At 42.5% G+C, this 12,823-nt stretch overlaps 1 protein-coding gene across 1 annotated transcript; it reads right to left on the bottom strand.

Annotated features, from left to right (window-relative positions):
• Positions 1–268: 268 nt before the first annotated feature.
• On the bottom strand, positions 269–12,360 carry LOC123773936 (uncharacterized). The gene is made up of 3 exons (XM_045767920.2): positions 12,076–12,360; positions 3,953–5,287; positions 269–3,828 (listed from the first exon to the last, which is right to left on the bottom strand). The coding sequence occupies exons 1-2, from the start codon at positions 12,187–12,189 to the stop codon at positions 4,190–4,192; spliced, it is 1,212 nt and encodes a 403-aa protein (XP_045623876.2). The 5' UTR covers positions 12,190–12,360; the 3' UTR covers positions 269–3,828; positions 3,953–4,189.
• Positions 12,361–12,823: the final 463 nt, after the last annotated feature.

Below are 12,823 nucleotides of genomic sequence, written 5' to 3'. Positions count from 1 at the left end.
ATCTTCAGAAGGTCCAACCTTCTGAAGATGTATTTAATATACGAAAGTACTTAAGGAAATTCCTGTTTCATTTTTCCTCCGTGTTCTGACATTGTCATATATATATATATATATATATATATATATATATATATATATATATATATATATATATATATATATATATAATAGAGTGGGGAGAGGAAGAAATAATACCACTCCTCCCTAACACCTTCACACGTAAAAGTACACAGCTTTAAAAGGAAATAAAAACACACAACTTTCCAACTACAATAAAAACCATCTTTATTGACCAGCAACATGTGTATATATATGTATATAAGACAGGTCGAGTAGGCTGGTGTGAGAGGCAGGCCTATAGCCTACAACAAAGAGGAAAAAAATAATGGTTTGACCTGCGAGTACACTTCCTGCCCTCCTGGAGCGGATATATTGACCTCACTATCCACTCCCAGGAGTCCCCTTAAGTGGTCATCATGCTATAGGGCATTAATACCTCCTCACACCACCCTGCAGATACCTCATATAAAATATGTTTTCAGTAATATATTACTATATACCTTTTGTACACGGATCAAAGGCCAGCAAGACGTATTTGGTTACAAAACTAAATTACAAAATCGCTTGTATTAACGTCTTGCCTCCTGAGCCTTGTATCCTAACACGCAGGACGTTTTTTTTTTTATTTGTTTACGTTTTAAGAACGTAATGTAGTTGCTACACCACTGTGGCTACTGTATGTGCGTTTGCTGGGACGTCAACGCCCCGCTAGGAGCGACATCAACAAATAATATTCACAAATAACCATAACTAATGAGATCTGAATCCTGTGGCCACAGAAATGTATAGAAAATGTACGTATATAGTATGGATCAATGTATACGTATATACATTTACGCCAGATAATGAAGTCTGAATACTAGGCTTGAAAAGTTGAGTGAACACGTTGTTTAAGAGCCTCTTCATTGATGACGGGGCGCTCATATATATATATATAATAAACCTTCTGTAAATATTTCAGGAAATAAAGGTACAATATCCTACAACCCTCATACAAATGCGAACATTAGTTAGCCAAACGTGACCAGACCACGGCATGGCCCTGACAAGGCCATTACAGTCACGTCTGTGGTAGCGCTTCTCACTAGGATGTTTAGAGCAAAAATCCACAGACTGCTTTACCACGAACAGCATTAATTCACGTTATTGTAAGAACGTTCGCTTTTAGTATTATTTAAAGTAAGTACATTCACAGAGGCTCATCTTTAAAAAAGTTTGTAACAGGTCCCACAATACAGGACCTCTATTATCATGGGACCCCATCACCACAATACAGAACATCATCATGGGACCCCAACACTACAATACAGAACCTCCATCATTATGGGACCCCATCACCACAATACAGAACCTCCATAATCATGGGACCCCATCACCACAATACAGGACCTCCATCATCATGGGACCCCATCACCACAATACAGAACATCATCATGGGTCTCCAACACCATTGAAAACCATACTACACAAGTAGCCTAGTTTCAACATTGACCTAAACTCGACAACATTTCCTACCCAGAAACCATCCGTTCAGTGGCGTTCCCATTTTTATTTATTTATATACAAGAAGGCACATTGGGTTTATGAGAGTGCATAGCATTGATGACTTTACTTTCTTGTAAAGCCACTAGCACGCTTGCGTTTCGGGCAGGTTCCTTTTGTTTATTGCTAACTTGGACTGGTTGTAAACCCCAAACATACATTTACAGAATATATTTCTTGATTTATGATTGATATCAAATCATGTTGCTCTGTGAGGAACATTGTTCAATATGAACACCAAGAAACACACAAGTTTACTGGATGGGAGCTGCTTTACGTTTATAATAGAAACGAAGAACATTACTTGGTTTACAATTTACAATAAGTGGTTTACAATATCAGTAGCACCATTTGATGTGTTGTACCTAATAGCCAGAACCTCGTCAGTATGCCTAGCAGAGCTAGAACCATTTTGCCTAGCAGTTAAAAGCGATTTTACGCGTCTTTCAAATATTTGACAATTTGACCGATCTTCATTATATTTCCACTGCATTAGTTTCATGAATTATAAAACGAGTTAGGCTTTGGTTTTGCAAATGTTGAACAGTATTGATGAATAATCCGTGTATTTATACTTGATCAAGCTGCTTATATAGTTCTGGTTCTAATTAAATTGAAAATTTATTCTTGTCCATGAAATTAAATATATACAAATCTAATACACAAATTATACTCTGAAGAAACCAATTTTTAACGAAATTTTGCTGATCAATCAACTTTGGCTATTAGGTACAACTTATAAAATCATGAATGTAACTTATGATTAATAACTAAGGTTCATCAAGTTATGAACTACAAATTACCAACAATGCCACGGAGCGCGCACATGACAACAGAATACCTCAAAAAACAAACAAAAGAGAAACTGCCGAATAATCCACAACAGACTAATGCATCAAAGTGTGTATTCATCTAGTTGTGCTTGCGGGGGTTGAGCTCTGGCTCGTTCGGCCCGCCTCTCGACTGTCAATAATTGCTTTTTCTCGCGCGCACACCCCCAGGAAGCAGCCAGTAACAGGTGTCCAACTCCCAGGTACCTATTTACTGCTAAGTAGCAGGGGCATCAGGATGAAAGAAACTCAGCCCATTTGTTTCCGCCTGAGCCAGGTGTCGCACCGCGGTCCACAGGACTAGGTATCCAGCGTCCCGTCCACTCAGCCACCAGGCGCCCTCCCAACTAACCCTACCCTAACTGTGTGTGTGTGTGTGTTTTACGTTTTTGGGGTTTGTCAAAATTTGGTGGAGCGCTTCAACTTTGTTTCCAGCCAAATATTGGGTCATTTCACGTTTATTTTTTTTCCATAGCGTGGTTGATCCTAAGGCATCTCTAATGTTATTTACACACGGCAGCAAAATACTCTTTCATGACAATTGTTATCAAACTCACAACACATAAGCGGGTTCAACATGCTCGCTCTGCAGTACATTACGCAAAGTGAACAAAAAAACATTTGGTCGTTCAGAGTTGAGCACGCATTGAAAACCTGTTCAATATCAATTTAAAACAACATTAAAGGCATACAAAATTTTCGGGTAGTGCACATTCTTGCTCACCTGTGGTTACCTGAGTATCTTTCGATCCTTTGTGACACTCAGATTGACACCATCTTACTTATGGTATAGTTCTTTCGTCTCTGAAATCAGATTGTGTTGACAGTCAGACCTCAGATGGAAATGCGGTTTAAATCCTACACATGGGATTTTGTTTTCCAGTTTTTTTTTCTAATTTAGGAACTTCTATGTGAATCACTAGAATTGGCAAAGTTAGGATAGGTTTTGCTGGGATAGGTTAGGTTAGCTTGTAGTTAGATCAGGTAGATTTGGTTGGGTAGGGTTATATCAGGAAGGTTAGGTTTGTTAGATCAGGAAAGCTTAGCTTAGCTTAGTGATTAGATCAGCTAGGTTTTAATATCTGTTGAGGGGAACCATCTTAATATAACAAGTGACGTGTTCCTCCTCACAAGGTTGACTGACAACTCCGCACCCATCTTCCACCAAGAGCGTCTTGCTCCACAGGTACACCAAGAGTAGAGTACTGCACCCAGTGGAAAGACTAGAATTCCACATTTTATCACAGCAGTTTTGAGAACGAGTGGCCGGCATGCTGGAACACCCTGAGGACGTCGCTGCTCTAGGGAGGAGAGAGAGGGAGACTGAGGCGTGCTCACAAACAGTATTCGACTGCTGGACCAACACGACGGAAGAAATACGTCTTTCTTCTTTGTCCTGGAAGAAAAGGGCGGGACAGAGATTCAGCCAAAGCGAGAAATATCCTTTACTTCAACGACTAAAGCGAAATGTTCATTATATACATATGAAAAGAAAAGAATGACATGTTTTTGTAACTTACCAGAAGGAAAATATTGCTGCGTGAAGACGTAAATCACATATTTTCAAGAGTTTGGTCAAAGTTTGAGATCATTATCATCCGGTGATGCTCGTCCTCCGTGCTTCCTCACGCAGTTCGTTGAGCCGGTGATCCAATGGTTTTGTTACAGTGTACCGTAAGTGCTCGGAGGGTCGGTGAAGCGGCAGAGTCCAGCTCGCCAAAGAGCAAAAGTGTGAGCAAATAACAGGAAGACGACGCTCATCTTGTCGGGTCTCCCAGGGAGTAAGATGCCTCTAGAGCAGGACGAAGCCAAGCCGACGACGAGGCCGGAGATAAATTTTCTATATGAAGAGGTTGGTAAGAAATCTGTAAACTTTCAACTAAAGAATCGATGCCGTCGTCCCAGGCTGGTTGAGATCCGTCGTATCCGCCGAAGCCCGATGGTGTCGGCGGTGTGGCCAACTCTCGCTGTGTAGAGAGCTCTGGCGCCTCGCAGTCAGTGTTCGCCCACAGGTCGATGTCCGAGCTCAGATTATGGAAATCGAAGGAAAGATCCGGTGATAGCGGTACCAAATCCTTCATTCCAATATTATCTAAATCGGCAAGAGTTGGTGGATCTTCTGAAATCGGTTCACAGACTTCTTTAGTTACAACAGAATCGCTCAAAAGATCATCCGGCCAAGAGAATGCTACTTCAGCTGCCCCAATTTGGAGGCATAACTGACTGGAAGAATGTTCGAACTTCGCATCCCAGCTGAAGACGTGCGAGGAACGTTCTTCGAAGGTGCTGGCACTCTCTGGAGAGTCCGGAAAGTCGTGAGGGCTGGAAGGCTGTTGGGTGTTGTGGAGTGGCAGACCAGTTTGGTCTTCCTGTGGGGCTGCGGGAGACCTCTCAGGAGTACCAATCCTTGCCAGATTTCTAAGACTGGAACCAAGAAGACATTCTCTCATCTTACTGACAGTGACGGCGTTGGCTGGAAGCGAATGAGGAGTCGCCGAAGACCTCGATTTACAGACCCGCCCACCGCCGCCAGCCGCCACGCCCCTCAGGGCATCGCCGCTTCTCCCAGCTGATGAGAGCGAGGGCGGCTGGCAACTCCGCGAGTTCTTCTTCCTCGGGCGGTACTTGTAGTCTGGGTATTCCAGACGATGGAGGATCTTGAGCCGCTGGGCCTCTTCCCGGTAAGGTTTCCGCTGCTCCTCCGTCAGGAGCTTCCAGCGGCGCCCCAGCTGTTTGGAAATCTCTGCGTTATGCATATCAGGCGTCTGGGAGACTATGAGCCGGCGCTCCAGCTGCGACCACACCATGAAGGCGTTCATGGGCCGCTTCACGTGGTTAGGTGGGTGCTTCTTTGTCTGTCAAAGAGGAGAAGATCATTGACAGGAGGGATATATTGATGACAAAAGTTTATATGTGTACAAATCACACACAAATCACAATAGCGTGATGTATCAAATGAACAAATCCACAAGGGATTTGACCATGTCGTAGCTCAGTCGATTAAGGCAGCGTCTGGGATGCTCCCGGACGCAGGTTCGAATCCTAATAACGGCCTTTGTGGATTTGTTCTTATGTGTAACATTTAGACAATACTGACGGAAACTCTTAAACAAGTTCCCATATAATTACGAAGATCATTTTTATGATTATTCAAAAAGCAAAATTTATCTTGTTGCTAGTGTTGCATTGAAACGACTTCTTCTTTTATCCCTTTTACAAACACGTCTGGCAGAAAAGGAAGAAAAAGTGGAAAACAAATCACAGAGAGAAATTGAAGCTGCGGGGACAGAAATATACACAATTGGGGCAATAAATGACATAATAAATGACGTCAGGGCGCCTGACAGCTTCGGATTCGAATTCCGAAGCGTACAGCGCTTAGGATTCGGAGTTCTGAGGTTCCGGGTTCGATCCCCGGTGGAGGCGGAGACAAATCGGCAAAATGTTTATTTCACCGTGATGTCCCAGCTGTTACCTAGCAGTAAATAGGTACCTGGGAGTTAGACAGCCGCTACGGGCAGCTTCCTGGGGGGTGTGTAACAAAGAGGAGGCCTGGTCGAGGACCGGGCCGCGGGGATGCTAAGCCAAGAAATCATCTCAAGATAACCTCAAGATGGGGACAATAGAGGAGAATAGAAAGTAGTAGTGGCAGTAGAGGAGACAAAGGCGGTGATAAAAGAGGAATTAATCGTTTCAGAAGAGAAATTAATCGTTTCAGAAGAAGAGAATGTCGTGGTTTCTTTACTATTTTAGGCCTAGGGTAGAATAGGTTTATTCTGCCATAACATTTGCGCAGTAGTATAGGCCTCCCTTTGAGGAGTAGGGGGGGGGGGTGTTTTACTTCTTAAGGGGCTTCAGAAGTAATGAAGCCAGTAGAGAAGGTAGAGGTTTGAGAAGAGGTTGAAAGTAGAGGTTTGAGAAGAGGTTGAAGGTAGAGGTTTGAGAAGAGGTTGAAGGTAGAGGTTTGAGAAGAGGTTGAAGGTAGAGGTTTGAGAAGAGGTTGAAGGTAGAGGTTTGAGAAGAGATTGAAGGTCGTGGATTAAGAGATTGAAGGTAGAGGTTTGAGAAGAGATTGAAGGTAGAGGTTTGAGAAGAGATTGAAGGTAGAGGTTTGAGAAGAGATTGAAGGTAGAGGTTTGAGAAGAGATTGAAGGTAGAGGTTTGAGAAGAGGTTTCACCGTAAGGACCGACACAGGTGTGAGAGGGAGAGAGACCCAAGCCTGGAGCACTGTGTTAGCACATGTACACAACTCGACAAATACACACACAGGCGCACTTACTGGTGAAAAAAAAAGTACACTCCAACCACTTGGGCTGGACCGGTAGAGCGACGGTCTCGCTTCATTCGGGTCAGCGTTCAATCCCCGACCGTCCAAGTGGTTGGGCACCATTCCTTCCCCACCATACCATCGCAAATCCTAATCCCTTCCCAGTGCTATATAGTCGTAATGGCTAGGTGCTTTCCTCTGATAGTTCCCTTTCCTTATTCCTTTCAACTCCCTCCATCGCCCCCCCCACCCCCGACCTAAATTCTAGGCCTATATTCTGTCATATACACACGAACGCTGTCATATACACACGAACGCTGTCATATACACACGAACGCTGTCATATATACACGAACGCTGTAATATACACACGAACTAGCCCGTTCTATTGATTTAACACCATACAAAATGCTCAATACACTGTACTATAACTATACTATAAAGTACGACATTTATCTTCCGTGGTAGTGGGTTAAGTGCTCAATAATTCACTACACTATATGTAAGAGAATAGATCTCTAACCCTGTCCATGGAGGACATCATAAAATGTTTATATGCTTGATTAACATTGAATAAATGAATGGCTGCATCATCTACGATGGAAAATAACATATAAAAGAACAGAGTGGTAATTTCTATTAAAAATCTGAGGTATTAGGCAGGTTGCGCGCGCGCGCACACACACACATACATGAACACAATAGCATAATTTTTGTCCTTTTCTTTTAAGGAAGCTTCCTGTGTTGGGACTCAGCTTCTGCTTCGTGGGTGAAAGCCAGTATCAACAACATGGGAACTGACGTCCCCGAATTGCGGTTATAAATTGCTGTGTTACAATGTTTTAGTGGTTGTTGCAAATCGCATGTTTATCATGCACAAACAGTTATGTATCTTTAGCAAATATATGGCATGTAGATGAAATTCAATTCGTTTTATCATATGACATTGGAGTCCATGTTGTGTGGCCGCTATACTTGAGACAAGGCTAGCCTAGCCTAGCCTAACCGGTCTTAGTGTAACCTAGCTAATTTAGCCTAGCCTATTCTTGTGTAATCTAACCTCACCTAGCATATCTTAGTCTAGCCTATTAGATAATTGTAATCAGGATAATTTTATAACGTCATGAGAGGTGTTCAAATAACAAGTCACGTCATGCATACTCGGCTCGGAGGGCCCAGTAGTGACTGTTAGACTTATCATAAATACCTCACCAAATTCTGTTTCGAGTCGGTTCATGTTTGGAAGAAACTATAAACATACGGATTTTATGGGTCTGTTGAATGTTTGAGTTAGCCAGACATAGGCCTCCTCTGGTCAGTATAAACATTTTATAACAGTTCACCTTATGACATTTTAAGAAATGACGATACTAGGCAAATATTTTTGTTATTAATCATTCGAGTGTACTACGAGGGGCTACTGGATGGTTGGGTTGTTAAGGCTCTGCTTGCTGACCAACCAGCAAGTATATCTTAGTTCTGCACATTAGTCCAGAACAAGAGTAAACTCTCTTAGTGTGAGTATACACCGAGAAGCGGGGGTATACCTTTCCGTGTACTGTATATTGGTTTATTTGCGGGGGGGGGATTAAGGCCTATTAGCCTCTGGAGGGTTAAGGAGTCCTCCACAATTGCATACTGATCAATCAGGAAGTAAATTAGACCCGAATGCGGGCGAGGAGTCACAATAACGTGGCTAAAGTAAGTTGACCAGACCACACACTAGAAGGTGAAGGGACGACGACGTTTCGGTCCGTCCTGGACCATTCTCAAGTCGATTGTGAGACTTGAGAATGGTCCAATCGACTTGAGAATGGTCCAGGACGGACCGAAACGTCGTCGTCCCTTCACCTTCATGTGTGTGGTCTGGTCATCAAATTAGACCCGAACTTTATCCGGGCATAGAGTAAACTCCGCGTATAGACACCGGGAAGCTGGTTTACATCGGCATGCATACAGATGTATAGGAGTAAATTTTGACCAAACAGATCATACCGCAGACTGCTGCGGACTCACCGTCGTCTCACTACTTCACTTATGGTAATATCAACTGTACATTCACCTCAGCTTCCTGAATGTACAACGGAGGCGGTGTATGTCATTAATTAATACGTCATACTGGAGTATATAATTGGAGCATGTCATACTGTATGTATACTCCAGTATTCTTAAGTCCTCCATCTCAATGACCCAGTAGATATTTTTTTTGCCTACTGTCAAAAAAAGGGTAAAGGAATGGAACTTCATTACTATATAGAAAAATAACTATGACTTCAATTTTGTTTATTATAACAACAAACGAGTTACTGTGTATTATCTTTCGACTCTAAATAATAATCATCCTTACTATTTCTGATGATATTGTTATCATTGGTTTTAAAAACGGTCTTCAACTAAGCTAACCTTATAGGCCATTGTCTCGCCCGGGACTACATTTTTTGGGTATTGTGTTGGACGTATAAGGCCTATCAGCCTCTGGTGGTTTAAGCCCACAACAAATAGTTACTGACCAACCAGCCTGTTGGCTTTAGCCGCAAGCATTGTGTACTCATACTACTCTCATACTAGGTTGTAATTGACAAAATTTAATATTTAGTTTAAATGTTAAATTGACAAAATGTCAAAACATTATTGATTTATACCATTAAAAGGCAATATTAATAGCCTTATGCTGATCATAATTATAATATATATGTATAATTATATATATGTATAATATAAGCATGCCAATCCCAATTATGAACATGCATGATTTAGTAGACATGAATATCATACTCAATTTCACAAAATGAAAATAGTTTATACTGATGTAGTGTAAGCCTAATGCATGACGCATGTGTTAAATAAAATTTGGTGCAAGCCATAAGCCTGTGGAGTATAAATCATACAACCGGTAAATGCATGAAACATACAAGGTGTATGCGAGATGAACGAGGCGCCTGTGTTGGAGATTTACCGTTGGTGATAAAAAAAAGCAACAGGATAAATTACCTGGATTTTGGCTCCTTCCTGGTAAGTGACACATGTACATGTGTATTTATACAGCTACCTTAGACTATTATGCTGCGCAAGTCGCATGACAGCCTCTACGGGTTCTTCCCGCCATGTGTCACTGCTTCCTGCCAAGTATCAATGCGTTCGGCTGTGAATTATTGCCTCCAGCCCATGTGACACTGCTTCCCGCCCATGTGACTCTGCTTCCCGTCATGTTTTACTGGTTCATGCCATGTATCACAGCTTCATGCCGTGTGCCACAGCTTCCCGACATGCTTCATGGCACCTCACCAATCGTCAGCCTTCTTCCTGTGTCCGGAACTTGTCACACTCCCACGTCAGTGTGAACTGTCCGTCATCTATTTTCTTCGACTCAAAACTCGCACGTAATTTTAGGCTTTGCCGTATCCTGTTTGACACAAGAGTGTGCGGTGAGGTTAAAGCGTAGGTTCAAGCTTTGTTTAACGATTTTCGACAAAGCCTGGTTTCCCGATTGTCAGACCTGAATATATCGTTAGGGTAGGATGTGCAAGCTTAGGCTGGATTGGGTTAGGCGGCGCTGAGTTGGGTTAGATTAGATTAGGCAGGTTTCAAAATGCATTGGTGAACCGTTTGGTTTAAGACGCGACTTGTATCCAATAGTCTCTTCGAGTTGTCTAGATTATGTCGTGAGGTTTGAGTTGGCTTCGAATGGTTAGCAACAAAGGGAAAATGGGGAATGACTGTGACGTCAAACACGCTTGGCTTCGTATGCCAGTGGTAAACGTCATGCGCAAACATGCACTTCAGATCTGGTCCATGCGTGAGTCCTGGTGTAAAGCACTGGGTCCAGTGCTGCTCGACTCGGGTCTCCTAATGTGTTTTTTTACATATATTATTACTAATATATAACAAATGCTAATATAGTTAGCCTATATAATAAAAGTGAATAACCTCATCTTCCTTTGGCAAGCATTAGACCTCTTCTGTTATGTATACGTCTGTAATTGAACAGGTAATTTTATCGAGTATTTATATGTTATTGTAAGTAAAGTATAATATTATAGTATAACGCATACATAATTAAACTAAGATATATATATATATATATATATATATATATATATATATATATATATATATATATATATATATATATCTTAGTAAGTCGTTCTTGTAAGTCGTCAGTAAAATCAACTTGTTTAAATGTTTTCAGTAATACAAAACAGTACTGTTATTGACTATTTTATTGACAACACGCCGCTGGCGGGTACTGTCATGTGTGGGTGTCGTGGGCGGATATATTGTCATGTGTGGATATCGTGGGCGGATATACTGTCATGTGTGGGTGTCGTGGGCTGGTATATTGTCACGTGTGGATATCGTGGGCGGGTATACTCTCAAGTGTGAGTGTCGTGGGCGGATATACTGTCACGTGTGGGTGTCGTGAGCGGGTATACTCTCAAGTGTGAGTGTCGTGGGCGGGTATATTTGTCATGTGTGGATATCGTGGGCGGGTATATTGTCATATGTGGGTGTAGCATCCCCGGGCTTTGACATAGAACAGTGACTTGGTCCACTTCCAAACAGTTCTCATGACATTAAGAGTACAATATGTAACCTCCAATGTGTATACATATACAATGTTGAACTTGGTTATATATGATCTAATCTGAACTTAAAATCTCACTCAGTTTTTTGTGTTTTTAGGTAAACGCACAAAATAAGGTCCAATCACGTTCATCTTGAACTTAATAAAATAGAGGATAACGACAGCTCCATGGAAACTGTTCCTTACAATTTCACATAAACAAAAAAATATATTCCATTTAATACTCAATACGAATACTGGATGTAATTTATAATGTAACGCTGTAGCTGATTAAGGTATTGTATAATGAAAAGTTTCAATAATGAATAATCTAGTCTTGATTATTTTCTCAACTATTGTATTTAGGCCAATTATGGCTATGGATAAAAGTTTAATAGTGGGGTACAAGCTTGTCTTATTAGTAAATATACTGTCAAATCTGGCACTATATCTTGGAGGTGCTTACGCCTCACACAAGGGTATACCTGGTGGTGCAGTGGGTTAGAGCAGACAATGGGTTACAGCAGACAATGGGTTACAGCAGACAATGGGTTACAACAGACAATGGGTTACAGCAGACAATGGGTTACAGCAGACAATGGGTTACAGCAGACAATGGGTTACAGCAGACAATGGGTTACAACAATGGGTTACAGCAGACAATGGGTTACAGCAGACAGTACTAGGTTACTGTTTACAGCAGGCTAACCACAAATAACGCGCATTAAGGTTATTAGGTATAATTTAAGGGTGGATGTCATTCACAGTCACTCTGGTACACTCAATACACAGGTCCTGAGTGGCTTCTCACCTGTGTGGCGTCAGAATACGGGGTGGCAGAGTTGTCGTGGACGCGCAGGGAACCGAACACATAGCGTCCCGTGACCCCCGTTCGGGAGTCCTCACTGCACAGTCCAGGTAACATTGTCGGTAAATAGAAAAGTTACAACACCACCACCACCAGCAGCTAGCTAGCAAGCTCGTGGCGTGGTGTTAGCGCACAAGTGTAGCGCGCGGTGTGTGAGAGCACGTGTCGCGCGCGGGCCTCCTGGGGTATATAGCGCGGTGCTGTCCCCGTGACTGACTCTTCAACAGGTGCGCGCGTGACTGACTGGTTGTAAACACGGGGCACTGTTTTTGAGGCGCTGGGCGTGACGTCACTCTCATGCTACCCAACTGACTTCCTCCGCGAGGGGGGAAGGGGAGTCGAGTGTCGACGTCACGCCGGTGTGGACCAATGGGAGGGGCGGGGATGGCTATGGGCGGGGCGAGAGGCAACCAATGAGGGTACAGTTGCCGCTGGGTGGCGCATGCGTCCGGGTCGGGAGGTCAGCGTGCGGGTACACCACCACCCTCTTCCTCAAGTGCCCACCACATCCACCTACTGACCAACCCCATCAATGTTGAAAATAAGCTGAAAGCGACAGGAAAAACTTAGTTATTTACATTAGTGCTTAACTTTAAAAGTAAATATATATATATATAATATTAGATTTATATAATGACTAGAAATACGAACCTTATAAAACCAAATGTTGTTGAATGTGATGGAAAGAAAC

This window comes from Procambarus clarkii, chromosome 91 (assembly GCF_040958095.1).
Source record: "Procambarus clarkii isolate CNS0578487 chromosome 91, FALCON_Pclarkii_2.0, whole genome shotgun sequence".
Taxonomy (NCBI): domain Eukaryota; kingdom Metazoa; phylum Arthropoda; class Malacostraca; order Decapoda; family Cambaridae; genus Procambarus; species Procambarus clarkii.
The sequence above is the reverse complement of the archived record's forward strand: the minus strand, read 5'-3'. Positions and strand labels throughout refer to the sequence as shown.

Excerpts from the sequence above, each read along its gene's own strand:
- LOC123773936 (XM_045767920.2), bottom strand. The coding sequence starts at position 12,189 with ATGTTACCTGGACTGTGCAGTGAGGACTCCCGAACGGGGGTCACGGGA. Across the intron at positions 5,288-12,075 it reads CGTATTCTGACGCCACACAG|ACAAAGAAGCACCCACCTAA; the intron begins GTGAGAAGCCAC and ends CCTCTTTGACAG.